This window comes from Cervus elaphus, chromosome 18 (assembly GCF_910594005.1).
Source record: "Cervus elaphus chromosome 18, mCerEla1.1, whole genome shotgun sequence".
NCBI lineage: Eukaryota > Metazoa > Chordata > Mammalia > Artiodactyla > Cervidae > Cervus > Cervus elaphus.
Window position 1 is genome coordinate 19,978,684 of NC_057832.1, and position 15,780 is coordinate 19,994,463.

General features: G+C 37.4%; 1 protein-coding gene across 5 annotated transcripts in view; it reads left to right on the forward strand.

Moving 5' to 3' along the window:
• Nucleotides 1-15,780, forward strand: part of ANKIB1 (ankyrin repeat and IBR domain containing 1) — a 150,099-nt gene that overhangs the window by 82,015 nt on the left and 52,304 nt on the right. For all 5 annotated transcript variants that reach the window (XM_043872898.1, XM_043872899.1, XM_043872897.1 and 2 more), the window contains 2 exons: nucleotides 5,033-5,215; nucleotides 14,792-14,909. In XM_043872898.1, the coding sequence (XP_043728833.1) occupies nucleotides 5,033-5,215; nucleotides 14,792-14,909 (301 nt within the window). The remainder of the gene's footprint in view (nucleotides 1-5,032; nucleotides 5,216-14,791; nucleotides 14,910-15,780) is intronic.

Consider the following 15,780-nt stretch of genomic DNA (forward strand, 5'->3'; position numbering starts at 1 on the left):
GTTGTAATGTAGAATAGATTTTATTTGAAAGGGGGTACTTCTAAAGGAGTGGTTATTAAAGCCTTGCTACCCAGACACTGTTCCTCAGACTGTGGCATCAGTTTGGGTATTGTTGGGGATGCAGCATCTCAGGTCTCATCTCAGATCACGTGATTCTGAATCTGTAGTTTAACAGGAACCCTAAAGTCATCCATATTCACATTAAAGTTTGAGAAGCCTTACCTTAGAGCAGTAATCTGTGGGACCTACAATGAAATCATCTGTAAAATGTGCATATACTTAGTCTCCATTCCAGGTCACCCTATTATAACTATCAGACTACCCAAGTGATTCTTAAACAATTTGGAAACCTTTGTGTTGGAACAGTGGTTGTAACCATGTCTGCACACAAAATCCCATTCTGTAGACCATATCTCAAACCAATAAAATTGGATTTCTGAGCATGGGCCCCCTGTAATAAAACTTCTCCAGATGATTCCAGTGTACAGCCAAGGTTGAAAACCAATATACTAGAAGGAGTGATAGGAGTTAGGATATTATTTGCATTGATTCTACTGTGAACTGATAAAGAGCCTGGATATGTGTGGTGGTATTAGAAATGGAAAGAATGAAACAAATGCATTTTGGTGACTTGGTCAGTTGATACAAGAAGGTAAGACAAAGGTTAAAGATGATGAAGACTTTAAAATATTAATATTAACAATGGTGAGCTATCTTTGGATAATATAATTTTCTCACTTTGATTTTTCTGCATTTTGTATAACAATCTGCTGTCATATCTATAATTAGAGTAAAGCAAGTTAACTTTATTTTTAAGTAAACTGAGCATGATTTTGAACCTAGTTCACTTTGAAGCCTGCTAGCAATTGACAGACATCTAAAAAGTGAGTTCAGGTGTTGTATGTGAACTGTACTTAAATAGCATAAAGAAAAAAATTAAAAGTGAGATGAGGTGACGAAATTGGTTAGAAGGAAAGGCGAATATCTTGAATTGTCATTTAGAAGAAGATTGAGGCCTTAGATTATCCACATGAAATGATATTCAGGCTGTTAAAAATTAGAACTAACTGGGGGTAATGAATATAGATTATATAGATTTAGAATTAAATGTTATCTCCATAGAGTTGATAACTAAAAGCAAGATAAAGTATAGATGACAAATCCAAGGACAGGACTTTAGATTATAGATAAAATTACAGAATTAAAGTCACAGCATCAACTTGGAGAATGTCTGTGTTTAAAGGGAATGAGAACAAGAAGTGGCCTACAACAAAAAAACAAAAAAGCAGAGAAGAGAACCAAAATAATCCAGTGTCGAGGATGCCAAGAGAAGAATTTCAAGGAGAGGAAGCAGTCAGTCATTTGACATGCTTCAGAAAGGGCAAGGAAATAGAAGACTGAGAAAGGCTCCTGGCTTTGAGAGGTATTAATGACTTTCAGGAATAATATTAGAGTGAAGTGGGCAGAGTAGAAGTTAGATTGCTGGGAGAAATTGAGTAATTTGCTGAGGAAATGTAGAGACAGTGAGTGTCAGTCACTGATTTCAGAAATGTGGCTGAGAAAGTATTAAGGAAGTCATTAGAGGACTAACAGAATTAAGATAGGGGCTCCTCTGCCGGGAGCCAGTGGAGTCAGAGACTGAAGGGTGGGAGTAACGGAGTGCTCGGGGTCATCGAGGAGGCAGATTAGGAAACGGTGATTTTACAACGAGAACAGACTCTTAAGAATCATCTTTCTTTTTACATTTTTTCTCAAGATAATGTAAGCCTCATTTTACAAATGGACCTGTGTAAACTGAGACTTAGAGAAGTTAAATGACTTATGCAGAGTCACCAGCCATTTAGGTGAAGGATCAAAGGGGTGGAAAGGGATTTGTCATCAACTCGAAGCTGTTCTTCCCCTCTTCCTGTGGGATTATGAATAGAAAGGAAGACAACGTCGATAAACAGATGTGCTGAGATGGTGATAATTGGATGTTCCTTTTAAGGTAGAAAATTGTATATACCACCAAGTATGTGAGACAGGCTAAAAATATATATATATGAAATATTCAGTTCTCCTTGCTTGAGAGTGAAGAAAATGATACTTGGATGCTTTGGTTGAAGCATTTAAAAACTGCCTCTTCAAAACCAGGTGTAACTCCCTATTAGGCAAAAGCAAAACATCTGACTTTATGCAGAAAATGGTGGCTCAGACATTAAGGAGTCCACCTGCAATGTGGGAGACCCAGGTTTGATCTCTTGTGTTAAGAAGAGCCCCTGGAGAAGGGAATGGCAACCCACTCCAGTATTCTTGCCTGGAAAATCCCATGGACAGAGGAGCCTGGCGGACTACAGACCATGGGGTTGCAAAGAGTCGAATACGACTGAGCGACTAACTCATGTAGCAGAAGTTTACCATGTCTTGACATCTTCTTTTTACTGGTGTTTTGACCTTAGGCCCCAAAGGTCAGTATGCTGAAACACTTTTTAAAAAATCCCTCCTCCATTGTCAGGCAGCACTGCTATTAGCTAGCTAGCTTCTCTGCCAAAAGTAGCATATACATTGATTTCCTTGCCAAGACAAATGGACGCACTGCAAACACGAACCTTCCCTTCCATCACCCATTACGGGTGTCTCTCCAGCAATGAGATACAGGTTTTTGGGACCTCTCACCCCACTCCCATCAGACTCATTTTGGGACTGCTTTCAAAGACAGATCACCAGTCAAGGTAAGAAATCTCAACTTCTGAAAATTGTCAAAAGTGACTCTCAACAATGACTTCTCACACATTCCCTCTCCATACACGTTTTTTTTTTTTTTTTTAACCCCATGGAATGCAGACTGGAAGGTTCCTCTCACCAATATTTTGGAATGGCACAGCCTCTTAAATTTTGTTGTCTTTGCTTTTGCTAAAGACTGGGATAATTAAGTTAAATATGATTTATCTCGTTTGCTAATATTTGGAATGTCTTCTGTGGTAGTATCTATTTTGGACATAAATCAAATCACGGCTTTGAAAGCTATCCCAGTGTGCTTTTTAGAAATCATTTCCTACTGCTCTGAATAACGAACCAGAGAACAAAGTCAGCTCTTAGTTCTGTAGCAGTCAGAAGCAAATTGTTTTGTGTTGGATAACCTGTGAAGCTGAACGGCTGAAAACAGTAACGGATCCTGCAGTTGGTATGGTAAGCCTGTGGGCTTGCTCCTTCCCAGTATTGAGTAGAGTAGGTGATATAAAGGTGCCAGTCTCCATGTCACTTAGGCCAGGGTGTAGGGTCAGTGCTTGTGCCTAAGAAGCTCCTTGAGATTAGAATCAGATTCTGATTTAGAGGTCTGGAGGGGAGGGGCTTGGGTGGTAACACTGAGATTCAGCATTTCTAACAAACCCCCAGTGACACCACTGGTCCCCAGACCGCATTTAGACTGAAGGGTTCCAGATGGTAACAGTGGCTGCTGAGACTTATGCTTCACATGGTTTTTTTCTTTTAAAGGGCCAGATGTTAAAAAAAAAAAAAAGCCAGATGTAATGTGTAACTATTTTAAGCTTTGAGACCACAAGTCTGTGTTTCATATTCTTCTTGATTTGTTTGCTTGTTTTTACAACTTAAAAAATGTTGTAAACCATCTTAGCTCTGAGGAATACCTTTGGCCTAGAGCAAGAAGCCAGAGTCATGTCCACTAGGCTTGTCAGTGGCTTCCAGGCCTGGCATTGGTGTAGGTCCCTTATTTTGTCAGGGCCTCTTGGGATGACTGTAGAGGAACCATGAGAATTGCAGAAGCAATAAAGGAATTTTACAGGAAGATCTGTGTTTGTTGGAGGGAGAGGAGATAAAATTTGGAAGAAAATGAAAAGAAGCTACCATTTTGATTAACTCCCTTAAACAAAGAAAATCGCTAAAAAGTATGCATGTTTAGATCATAAATGAGATCTGGCCAGAACTTTACGGTAGGCCCAGGATACATGTGACTTCTCTAATGTTTGTGATCAGCCTGTTCTTTGTGTCAGTACAGTGTCATTAAGAACTTGGTCAGACTTGTGTCTGAATCCCAGTTCTGCTGCTTATTAGTTGGGTAATTTTGGTCAAGTTATTTAACTCTTCTGAAACATCATAGTATCCCTGCTACTTGGGGTTGTTAACATTAAATAAGAATATGTATTAGAAGTCTCAGCATAGTGCTTGGCACTTAGAAAACAATAGGTGGTGTCTGTTACTGTGTTATATGGTGGTGAGTGAATTCTGTAAAAGAATCGGCTCTGTGACTGATTGTTAGGCTGTCCTGGGGTGTCCTGGATTATGGCCCTCATGGTATTCGTGTCCTTCCCAGTGCCTCTGCAGGTGTAATGGGGAACCTTGAACCTACAGCCCTTAGTAACAGTGTATTAAGCTTCTACAAAATCAGCAGAAACCTCAGTAGTAAACACATTGTTACTCTTTCATGCATTTTTACAAGTGGGATTTCTTTGGGTGAAATCCTTTCTTTAAATATCAAGAGATTTGATAGAGTATCTTCTCACCTTGGCTGTGAGCTGCTATTCCCATTGCTTATTTTGAGTAATATTGGAAACAGTTTTGCTTCAGTGATTTGCTCAACCTAATTTCATTTCAGTGTTTAACTGGATGATAAATGATACAAATGAAAATTTTTGTCTGCCTTGCCAGGACATCAGGTGTTAGTGGTTATGTCCTTCTTGTTTAAGAAAGATTTGTAGAAATGTATAAAATTTAAAGCATTGAATAGCTATAAAATTATTAATTTTTAAGTAAAACTTTGGATTGGACAGAATGTTCAAGAATTTCTTTATAAAATTTAAGAAACAGGTTTGCTGTTTTTAACCAAAGGAAGTCATCTTAACACTGACTAACAATAATTGCTTATCTTAAAATCAGAAGCCACTGGTATCTAACTTTTACTGTCAATTCATATTATTACATATTATTGATTTTTTGTCATGCTTCTTTTATTATGTTAAAAAGTTTTAATATGTAGCATGGAATAACTTGTCATTTAAATCTATAGGTGCAAGTTTTTTGAAAAAATCTTTTTTAGCTTTTAGTAAAACATGGAGGAGACCTGTTTGCTGAGAATGAGAATAAAGATACTCCTTGTGATTGTGCTGAAAAGCAACACCACAAAGATTTGGCCCTCAATCTAGAATCTCAGATGGTTTTCTCACGAGATCCTGAAGCTGAAGAAATAGAAGCTGAATATGCTGCTTTAGATAAACGAGAGGTAAGTTTTTTTAATGAAAGAAATTGTGCAAATACTGTACTAAATTTTTTTTTCTTCTTTAAAAGCCAGTTTATGTGGTCTTCTTTCCAGTATGCTATACGTTCTGTCATCTGTATAGCCATAAGTATGAAAATACATCTAAAAAAGCCATGAGTATGAAAAACATCCAGAAAACCTGTCCTTTGACATATGTACATTTGTGTGTGTGTGTGTGTGAAAGTCACTCAGTCATGTCTGACTCTTTGTGACCCAGGTCAGAATACTGGAGTCGGTAGCCTATCCCTTTTCCAGGGGGTCTTCCTGACCCAGGAATTGAACCGGAGTCTCCTGCATTGCAGGCGGATTCTTTACCAACTAAGCTATGAGGGAAGCCCCATATATATGTTTAATTATATAAAGAGATGCTGACTCCAAGACTCCAGTCCTTCTATTCCTCAGTCTCTGCCTGTCTGGATTGCTCTTCTCAACAAACATGCTTGGATTACACCCATCTTAAAATACAAAACAACTTCTCCATTAACCACTCTTCCTGTCTCTGTCCCCCTTCAGTTATAGCCCCATATCTCTGATCTTCATATGAGAAAAATGAAATTTAAAGAGATGTCTGTACATACTGACTTCCTCAGCTTCCCTTCACTCTCCAGCCCTTTGCAGGGTAGCTTTCTTCCCTTCTACTCTGATGGAACTGCACTGACATAGACATTAAGAGTCACCATCTTGCCAAATCCTTTTCTCTCCTCCTCTTACTTGATGCTTTTCTCTCCTCATCTCACCTGAATTCTGCAGCACCGCTTGACACAATTAACCACTCCCTTCTTACTGAGACACTTCTTTTTTTTTTTTTTCTTTGTTTACTTTATTTATTTTAATTGGAGGCCAATTACTTTACAGTATTGTAGTGGGTTTTGCCATACGTTGACATGAATCAGCCATGGGTGTTCATGTGTCCCCCATCCTGAACCCCCCTCCCACCTCCCTCCCCATCTCATCCCTCTGGGTCATCCGAGTGCACCAGCCCTGAGCGCCCTGGTGAGACACTTCTTCCCTGGGCTGCAGTGACTTTGCTTCCTGGCTTTCCTTTAAGTCTTATATCGGTAAACATTACCTCCACCCACTCAAGCATAAATGTGGCAACATTTTCAGTTCATCACATCCAAACAATCTGGAAGGTCTGTCAATTTACTTCCAAAAATAGAACCTAAATCCATTTACTTCTCTGGTTCTCTACTCCTCCCTCCCTCAGTCGTCCTTTCCACCTTCACTCTTCATCTGAACTGCTGTAGTGGTTTCCTCCCTGGTTTCCTGCCTTCTGTTCTAGTCCCCTTAGAATCCGTTTTGTGCACAGTAGCCGGAGTGACATTATTAAACTTAAATTATATCATATCACTTAACCATTTAGTGATTTTCATGGCATTTAGAATAAAATCCAAACTGTTTGCTCAGACATAAGAATTTATATGGTCTTGCCGCTATTTACCTTTCCAACCTTATCTTAAATGACTTTTCCTGGCATGCTGTCGTACTGAGACTACACTAAGGCTTTTTGCACTTACTATTCCTTATGTCTGAAATCATCTCCCAAGTTTTCTCTTGACTATATCAGATCTTCAAAGAGGCAGTCTTAGACCATTCTTCTGAAGTAGGCCCCTCTCCTTCCATTACTCTTTGTCATAGTACCCTGTTTATTTTTATCACATGCTTTAATTATTTTATGTGTTTGTTTACTTGTTTACCCCCTTTCTCTTTTATTAGATTGTCAATTCTGTGAGTGCCAGAATCATAACTTTCTTATTCAGCAGAATATTTTCCACGTCTGAAAGCACTGCTTGTACAGTGGACATCCATAGATAATACTTAAATAAAGAAGTTATTGTAATACACAGTAAATTTTTTCCTCTAAAAGTGATTGATTTCTCAATGTTTATTCAGTGCTAACTTGGTTCTGATAGGACTTATATAACTATTATTTGTTTGTGTTTAGAAAAATTACTCTATTGTCTGTTTTTTAATTTCCCATGAATTTCTGACAGTTTGTAAGCTCCTACCTCTCCATATGGCCAAAAAAAGTTTCTTAAAATTAAAAGATTTATATTGTTTTACCTATCGTGTTTTCTTTAGTTAAAGATTACTTTAAAGTTTTTTTTTTTTTAATGTGGACTGTTTTTAAGTTTTTACTGAATTTGTTACCATATTGCTTCTGTTTTATGTTTTGGTACTTTGGCCATGAGCCACATGGGATCTTAGCGACCTGACCAGGGACTGAACCCGCACCCCCTGCATTGGGAGGCGAGGCCTTAACTGCTGGACCACCAGGGAAGTCCTGACACATTTTAATTTAGTCCTTTCCTCCAGGTGATTAGTCTGTAAATGGGCAGTCTTCTTCAGCCCATCATTGACAAAATTTTGAGTGACTACTTTACCAGACACTATTTTAACAGAAATTAGGGATACAGTGAGGAACGAAGATCTCCTGCCCTCTAGAAGCTTATATTCTAGCAAAGGTCGAGAGATGCTCACAAGTAAGATTAAAAAATAAATGAACACAATATCTGAGAGTTGTAACTGGTTTGAAGACATAAAAACAAGGTGATTAAATATTAGAGTGATAGCTGGGAATGGGGGTACTTAATTTATCCAACCCCCCAAAGAAGGAACGGAGACTCTAGTAAGAGTCAGGCTCTGTGAGAGAAGACTGTGTGACGGTAGCTAGATAAGGGAAGGAAAAACTGAGCAATACAGTGCTGTGAGAGCCATCTCAAGAGCCCACCCATCCCTCTCCCCTCCCAGCCTATAACTCAGGAAGGCTCGAAGCTCCTTTTCTGACAGGGAACCAGTATGGTTGGCCATTGCCTTGGCTGGCTACCACACTTAGGAGGGGGTAGCTGCTTTCCTCTGAGAGCCCTCAGTCTTTCTCTGCCTATTCTTTCCCCACTCTTTCTCAGGCTAAGTAAGCTCTGTGCTGTGTGCTCAGTCGTGTCCGACTCTTTGCAACCCCGTGGACTACAGCCCGCCAGGCTCCTCTGTCCATGGGATTGTCCAGTCAGGAACACTGCAATGGGTAGCCATTCCCTTCTCCAGGGGAACTTACCAACCCAGGATAGAACCTGAGTCTCCTGTCACCCACATTGGCAGGCAGGTTCTTTACCGCTGAGCCAGGCTAAGCTCAGGGGTCAGCTAATGTGAGGTTGATACTGAGAGAAATTGGAAATAGCCTCTTCTTCCCCGAGTGTCTTTTAAAATTTTAACAGTTACCAATATACTTGGTCAATAAATACCTGTTGTTGTTTTTTTTTTCATTTTTTTCTAACAGTGAATTTATTTCACCTATATAATCAGGGGAAAGCTATTTTAGTTGTGGGGGAAAATAAATATTTCTTTAATAACTCCTTTGTCGTAGTCTCTTCTGAAACAGTTTTTGAAGATACTGTCACTTTATACATGGCATCAAAGTGGTACAATTTATATGTTGGACTGTTTCACTTTTCTTCAGTGGTATTTTGGTAGCAGTAATATGCACTGATGCAAAAGAGGCACTTTTATTCCCTGTTTGTCTTTAAAGTAGTTTACTTTTTCTTTCTTGGTATCAGTATTGGACTACTTTGAAGGTTATTGATGGTTTGTATTAATCTGAAAATAGAAGCAGTTTATCTTTGCAACAGAAAAGAGAAAGGCGCCTTCATTTTAATCCTTCCTGCGGTAGAGAGGGATACTGCCTCCATGTTGTTGTTGTTGGTTTTTTTTTTCATGTTGTTGTTTTTGAGTCAGTAAGTTGTGTCCAACTCTTTGCGATCCCGTGGACTGCAGCATGCCAGTTCCCTGTCCTTCACTATCTCCCAGAGTTTGCTTAAACTCATGTCATTGAGTCAGTGATGCCATCCAACCATCTCATCCTCTGTTACCCCCTTTTCCTCCTGCCCTCAATCTTTTCCCAGCGTCAAGGTTTTTTCCAATGAGTTGGCTCTACACATCAGGTGGCCAAAGTGTTGGAGCTTCCGCATCAGTCCTTCCAGTGAATATTCAGGACTGATTTCCTTTAGGATTGTCTGGTTTGAGCTCCCTGCTGTCCAATGGCCTCTCAAGAATCTTCTCCAGCACCACAATTTGAAAGCATTAGTTCTTTGATGCTCAGCCTTCTTTATGGTCCAGCTCTCACTTCCATACATGACTGCTGGAAAAACCATAGCTTTGACTGTACGGAGCTTTGTCATCAAAGTGATGTCTCTGCTTTTTAATACGCTCTCTAGGTTTGTCATAGCTTTTCTTCCAGTGAGCAAGCAACTTTTAATTTTATGACAGCAGACATTGTCTGCACTGATTTTGGAGCCCAAGAAAATAAAATCTGTCACTGTTTCCACTTTTTCCCCATCTTTCTGCCTGAAGTGATTGGACTGGATGCTATGATGTTTATTTTTTTGAATGTTGAGTTTTAAGCTAGCTTTTTCACTCTTCTTTTGCACCTTCATTAAGCAGCTCTTTAGTTCCTCTTCACTTTGTGCCATTAGTGTCATCTGCATATATGAGGTTATTGATATTTCTCCCAACAATCTTGTTTCCAGCTAGTGATTCATCCAGCCTGGCGTTTCACATGATGTACTCTGCTTGTAAGTAAGCAGGGTGACAGTATACAGCCTTGACATACTCCTTTCCCAATTTTGAACCAGTCTGCTGTTCCATGTCTAGTTCTAACAGTTGCTTCTTGTCCTTTATACAGGTTTCTTAGGAGAGAAGTAAGGTGATCTGGTATTCCCTTCTCTTTAAGAATTTTCCAGTTTGTTGTAATCCACATAGTCAAAGGCTTTAGCAAAGTCAATGAAGCAGAAGTCGATGGGAATTTTTTTGGAATTCCCTTGCTTTCTCTATGATCCAGTGAATGTTGACAATTTGATCTCTGATTCCTCTGCTTTTTCTAAATCCAGCTTGAAAATCTGGAAGTTCTTGATTCACGTACTGTTTAAGCCGAGCATGAAGGATTTTGAGCATTACCTTGCTAGTATGTGAAATGAGTACAATATTATGGTAGTTTGAACATTCTTTGGTATTGCCTTTCTTTGGGATTGGAATGAAAACGGACCTTTTCCAGTTCTGTGGTCACTGTTGAGTTTTCCAAATTTGCTGGCATATTGAGTGCAGCACTTTAAAAGCATCATCTTTTAGGATGTGAAATAGCTCAGCAGAAATTCCATCACATTCACCAGCTTTGTTCATAGTGATGCTTCCTAAGGCCCACCTGACTTCGCACCCCAAGGTGTCTGGCTCTAGGGTTATGTGGGTCATTAAGGCCTTTTTTGTACAGTCCTTCTGTGTATTCTTGCCATCTCTTCTTAGTCTCTTCTGCCTCTGTTAGCTCCTTCCTGTTTCTGTCCTTCATTGTGCTCGTCTTTGCATGAAATGTTCCCTTGGTATCTCCAATTTTTTTAAGAGATCTCTAGTCTTTCCCAGTCTATTGTTTTCCTCTATTTCTTTGCATTGTTCACCTAAGAAGGATTTCTTATCTCTCCTTGCTGTTCTCTGGAACTCTACCTTCAGATGGGTATATCTTCCCTCTTTCCTTTGACTTTCACTTTTTTTCTTTTCTCAGCTATTTTTAACACCTCCTTAAACAACCATGTTGCCTTCTTGCATTTCTTTTTTCTTGGAGATGGTTTTAGTCACCACCTCCTGTACAGTGTTACGAACATCCGTCCATAGTGCTTGAGGCACTCTGTCTACCAGATCTAATTCCTTGAATTGATTCATCACCTTCAGTGTATAATCATAAGGGATTTGATTTAGGTCATACCAGAATGGTCTAGTGGTTTCCCTACTTTCTTCAATTTAGGTCTGAATTTTGCAATAAGGAGTTCATGATCTGAGTCACAGTCAGCTCCTGGTCTTGTTTTTGCTGACTGTGTAGAGCTTCTCCATCTTTAGCTACAAAAAATATAATCAGTCAGATTTTGGTATTGACCATCTGGTGATGTCCATAGGTAGAGTCTTCTCTTGTGTTGTTGGAAGAGGGTGTTTGCTATGACTAGTGCGTTCTCTTGGCAAAACTCTGTCAGCCTTTGCCCTGCTTCATTTTGTACTCCAGAGCCAAACTTGCCTATTACTCCAGGCTTCTCTTGACTTCCTACTTTTGTATTCCAGTCTCCTGTGATGAAAAGGGCATCTTTTTTTAGTGTTAGTTCTAGAATGTCTTGTAGGTCTTCATAGAACCATTCAATTTCAGCTTTTTCAGTGTTAGTGTTTGGAGCTAATAGACTTGGATTACTCTGATGCTGAAAGGTTTGCCTTGGAAGTGAACCAAGATCATTCTGTTGTTTTTGAGATTGCACCCAAGTACTGCATTTCAGACTCTCTTGTTGACTATGACAGTTACTCCATTTCTTCTAAGGGATTCTTGCCCACAGTAGTAGATATAGTGGTCATCTGAATTAAATTCTCCCATTCCCGCCCATTTTAATTAGTTCAGTGATTCCTGAGATGTGGATGGTCACTCTTGCCATCTGCTTGACAACAGCCAATTCACCTTGATTCATGAACCCTAACATCCTGGGTTCCAGTGTGTTACTATTATTTATAGAATCAGACTTTACTTTCCCCACCAGACCACACCCACAACTCAGCATGGTTTCCGCTTTGGCCCAGCCTCTTCATTCTTTCTGGAGCATTTCCCCATTCTTCCCCAGTAGCATATTGGATTCCTACTGACCTGGAACTAAACAATGTATTAAAATGCTTCACATAACCTAGTTCAATTGCAGAGATTCAGAGTGATCATGTTACATGTTCATGTAGGCAGTATGTCTTTTTCCTTCAAGAACTATTTTTCCTCCATTGTTACTTATTTAAGTTTTAAGCTGTGTATTTTTTTAAGAAAGGAATCTATACAGGTTGCTTTACATTATTCCTTTCTTAATATATCTAAAATCAAATTTTATTTTGTTCAACATAAGTTAGGTAGAATGAAGGCTACTCTAAAGAGGAACATTTAGGAATTAATACCAGGAAATATACAGCTGCCACCACTGGGAATATCAAGAAATGTTGTTTTTCATTATCAGTAGCCAAGAAAAATACCTGGAGTCCCAAATCTGAACTTAGAGCACATTTTCTAGAAGCAGTGTTATATATAGTGAATAACTTCTAGGCCAGAATGAATACTCAGATTTAATCGTGAAGGGATTTGTGAGTTTCTGCGTGAAAAGCTGTATTTTATAAATTAGCTTAAAAGCAAGCTTTACATGATGATTTGGGGGTACTATTTAAAGGATAGTTTGGATTAAATTTCCCTTTTTAATTTCTTTTTAGTTAGTCCCTAGAGAGGGATATAATAATAAACTATATTCGAAGTTTAGGTTAATTTTTTTTTCTAGTTAGGGTCATAGGATACCTGTAATATGTAGAGATTCATGGCAGTATAGCTGAATGCATGTATTGGTATAGTAGACTATTCAAGAGCGTGCCTTGTGGTGTATTCAGTATAAGGCTTTACCGTCGTTTATAAAGAGAGTAACACTGCAGACTGACTGAGTGCATGCTCCGCCAGTGTTTAAAGCTCTTTAACAGCCCCAGTGACTTTTCTTTAATTTTTTTTAATTAAATTTTTTTCAACCAAACATGCTCTTTATAAAAAGCACAGTAAAAATTTTAAATATTCATTGTTCTACCACTTATAAATAATACTTGTAACATATTGCCTTCCATTTTTCATCAGTGTGATGATATTGGACATTTTGTATCCTGTACTTTTTTATTTTCCTTAACATTTCTTGATATTTATAAACTTACAGGAAATATTTTGAGTGAGTGCTGACTACTCTTAACATGTAGATATCCTTTAACTCCCTTAAAGTACATTTGAGTTAGTTGCATTTTGTCACTTTTATAAGTAACAGTGCAGATGACCAGTTCTGTTCACATTGCAATTAGACCTTAGGATGAATTCCTGTAAGTAAGATTATTGAGTCAAAAGATGAATATTTTAAAGACTCATGGGATGTGATGCTTAGTTTTTAAATGACATACCAATTACTATTTTTACCCACAGTATATCAGAGGACTATTTCACTACAACCTTAGCAATATTGAGGGTGGTGGTTGGGTTTTTTGTTTTTTGTTTTCAAACAGCCATTTTGTTGGGTAAAGAGCTTATATACTTAAGGATGTTTGTGTTTTTGTGACTTTCGATATTTTAAATTTACTGATTGCCACAGATTCCTTATGTATTAAAAGCAACACAGTTTTTATGTTTAAATCTTGGCAGTGTTTTTGCAGTCAAGTCTGTCAGTCTTTCCTGTCATGAGTGCACTCATTGCTTATATATGCATCCTTACCAGAAGACATGTTAGGGTTAGAAAACTTGTATCAAGTGAGAGAAATAGCCTTGATGAATAGAGTTCCTGTCATATGGGGTTGAGTAAGAATTGAGGAAATGGTTTCCATGATAATTTAATAAAGCAAAACAAGAAATAAAGTTAATATCTAATTTTAAAATATCTGTAAATCAACTGTAAAAGTTGGGGTTTACTAACTGCATACTGTTCTGGGGTTTCCAGAACTCTCTGGAATATTTGATAAATGTCACCAAAGGACATCCTCAGTGGTTGTAGTTCTGATAAGTAGTTCAGAATTTCTGCTGTTTTTTAAGTTGTTACCTTTAGTTCTGTGCTTACTGCAGTAAGCTGGTTACATCTGTTTAAAGGATTGAAGTAGATATTTATATCAGTATTAGTAATAAAAATGCAATATTGAATAAAAATAAAGGCAAATTGCTAATGTTATGCCTTATTATTACAGTAGCTACAAATCAAGTTCATGGTAGTGATTGCCATAAGCAGGGTGGGGAAATTAGGGAAATGAAATGAGGAAAACATGTCACAGGTTATTTTGGCATTTATAAACTAATGAATAGTGAGACATTTGTGATTTTATTCTTTATATATTTTCTGTTAAAAGCAAGGGGGGAAAGGATAAAGGAATACAGAAGAATAAAAAAACACCTGAAATGATAAAGTACCTTTATGGAGTGTTAACAAACACTTGAATAAACAGAGATAATACATTTATGAGTAAGTTAAATAGTATGTCATAATCACTTTTCTCCAAATTCAGTCTTACTAAGTGTAAATGTTGGTGGTTCAGTGATTAAAACTGTATCTAAGTGAATACATACATATTCACATACAGCTGATTTGCCGAAAGAAAAGACTGGATAAAAATACTTGAGAGCGTTAATCATGACCATTGGTCAGTGGTGAAATTGTAGGTTTTTATTTCTAATGCTTTTTTTTTAGTATTATTTAGATTTTTGAAACTATCAAGTAAGATGATCTTGTCGTTATAGTATAATTCTTTGTTTTAGAGTGATGAGGTTCATGAGACCAGGCATCTACTTTCCAACTTAAAAAAAGACTTGTGATAAAGTAGTTTTGAAATTCGTGATAGTGGAAGATACAGTGAGTGCCTTTTTAGCTTCATTGCCAACCCAGAACTGAAAGATTAAATAAATGATAACCATATATATTTATTTACAGATTTGCGGAACTTCCTAAAGGTATAATAGCCAATTTAATTTTGTTTTTCTTCTTTTTAAAGCCATATGAAGGATTAAGACCTCAGGATCTTCGTAGATTGAAAGATATGCTTATTGTGGAAACAGCAGACATGCTCCAGGCTCCACTATTTACTGCTGAAGCTTTACTTCGAGCTCATGGTAATGAAAGAAATGTCCTGAGTACTTTCTGAAACTTTTCACAGTTAAAAGATGGCTGTTTTGAAGCACTTTTACGTTTCTCTTGTTTTTTCAGAACATTTTAAATACTTAATTCTTCTAAGAGCTAATTCTCCCAAGATTTTAAAATCATCAAAATAGAGATCTGTTTGAAAAAGAAATGTTTTTTAAGCAATAGATTTCTCTTGAGTTTCTTTTCTTTATTTCTTCCTTTGTTTCTTTTTTAAAAAATGCTATGCAGGCAAGGCACTGTAGAGATCAAATTCCTTTAAGAAGAACCAATTAATCTTTTTTCTTTGGTTATATTTATTTATTTGCCTTTTTTAACTACTTTCAATTTTTAGAAGAATGTAAATTTGGCACCTTGATCAAAATTACTGTAACAAATGGAAACAATGATATCTAAAGCTTACCAAGTATAGAATCTTCAACAGAATAGCAGATACTTTGCCCAGAACATTTGAGATCAAATTGAATATGGAAAGTTTTCTTATAAGCCCTTAGAGGCAGATCTGAACAAGCATACATAGAAGAGGGAAAAGAGAGAATGAAAATAAAACTTAACATTATGCAGATTTATGCCTTATTTTTCAGCATTTTTTTAATGTTCTCTCAACGTGGTTTTGCTCTTTATTAGATCTGTATAGTTTGGTTAATTAGTGATTCAGTTTTATATTTAAGCTACAATTAATCTTTTTTCTTTGGTGATATTTATTTCTTTGCCTTTTTTAACTACTTTCAATTTTTAGATGTTTTATTCAGTCTATTTAGAGCTTCATCACAATGGCAATATGTATTTCCCTTAAAACACTGTAAACAAATATACTAGGAGTGCACCATTTTAATCTTTACT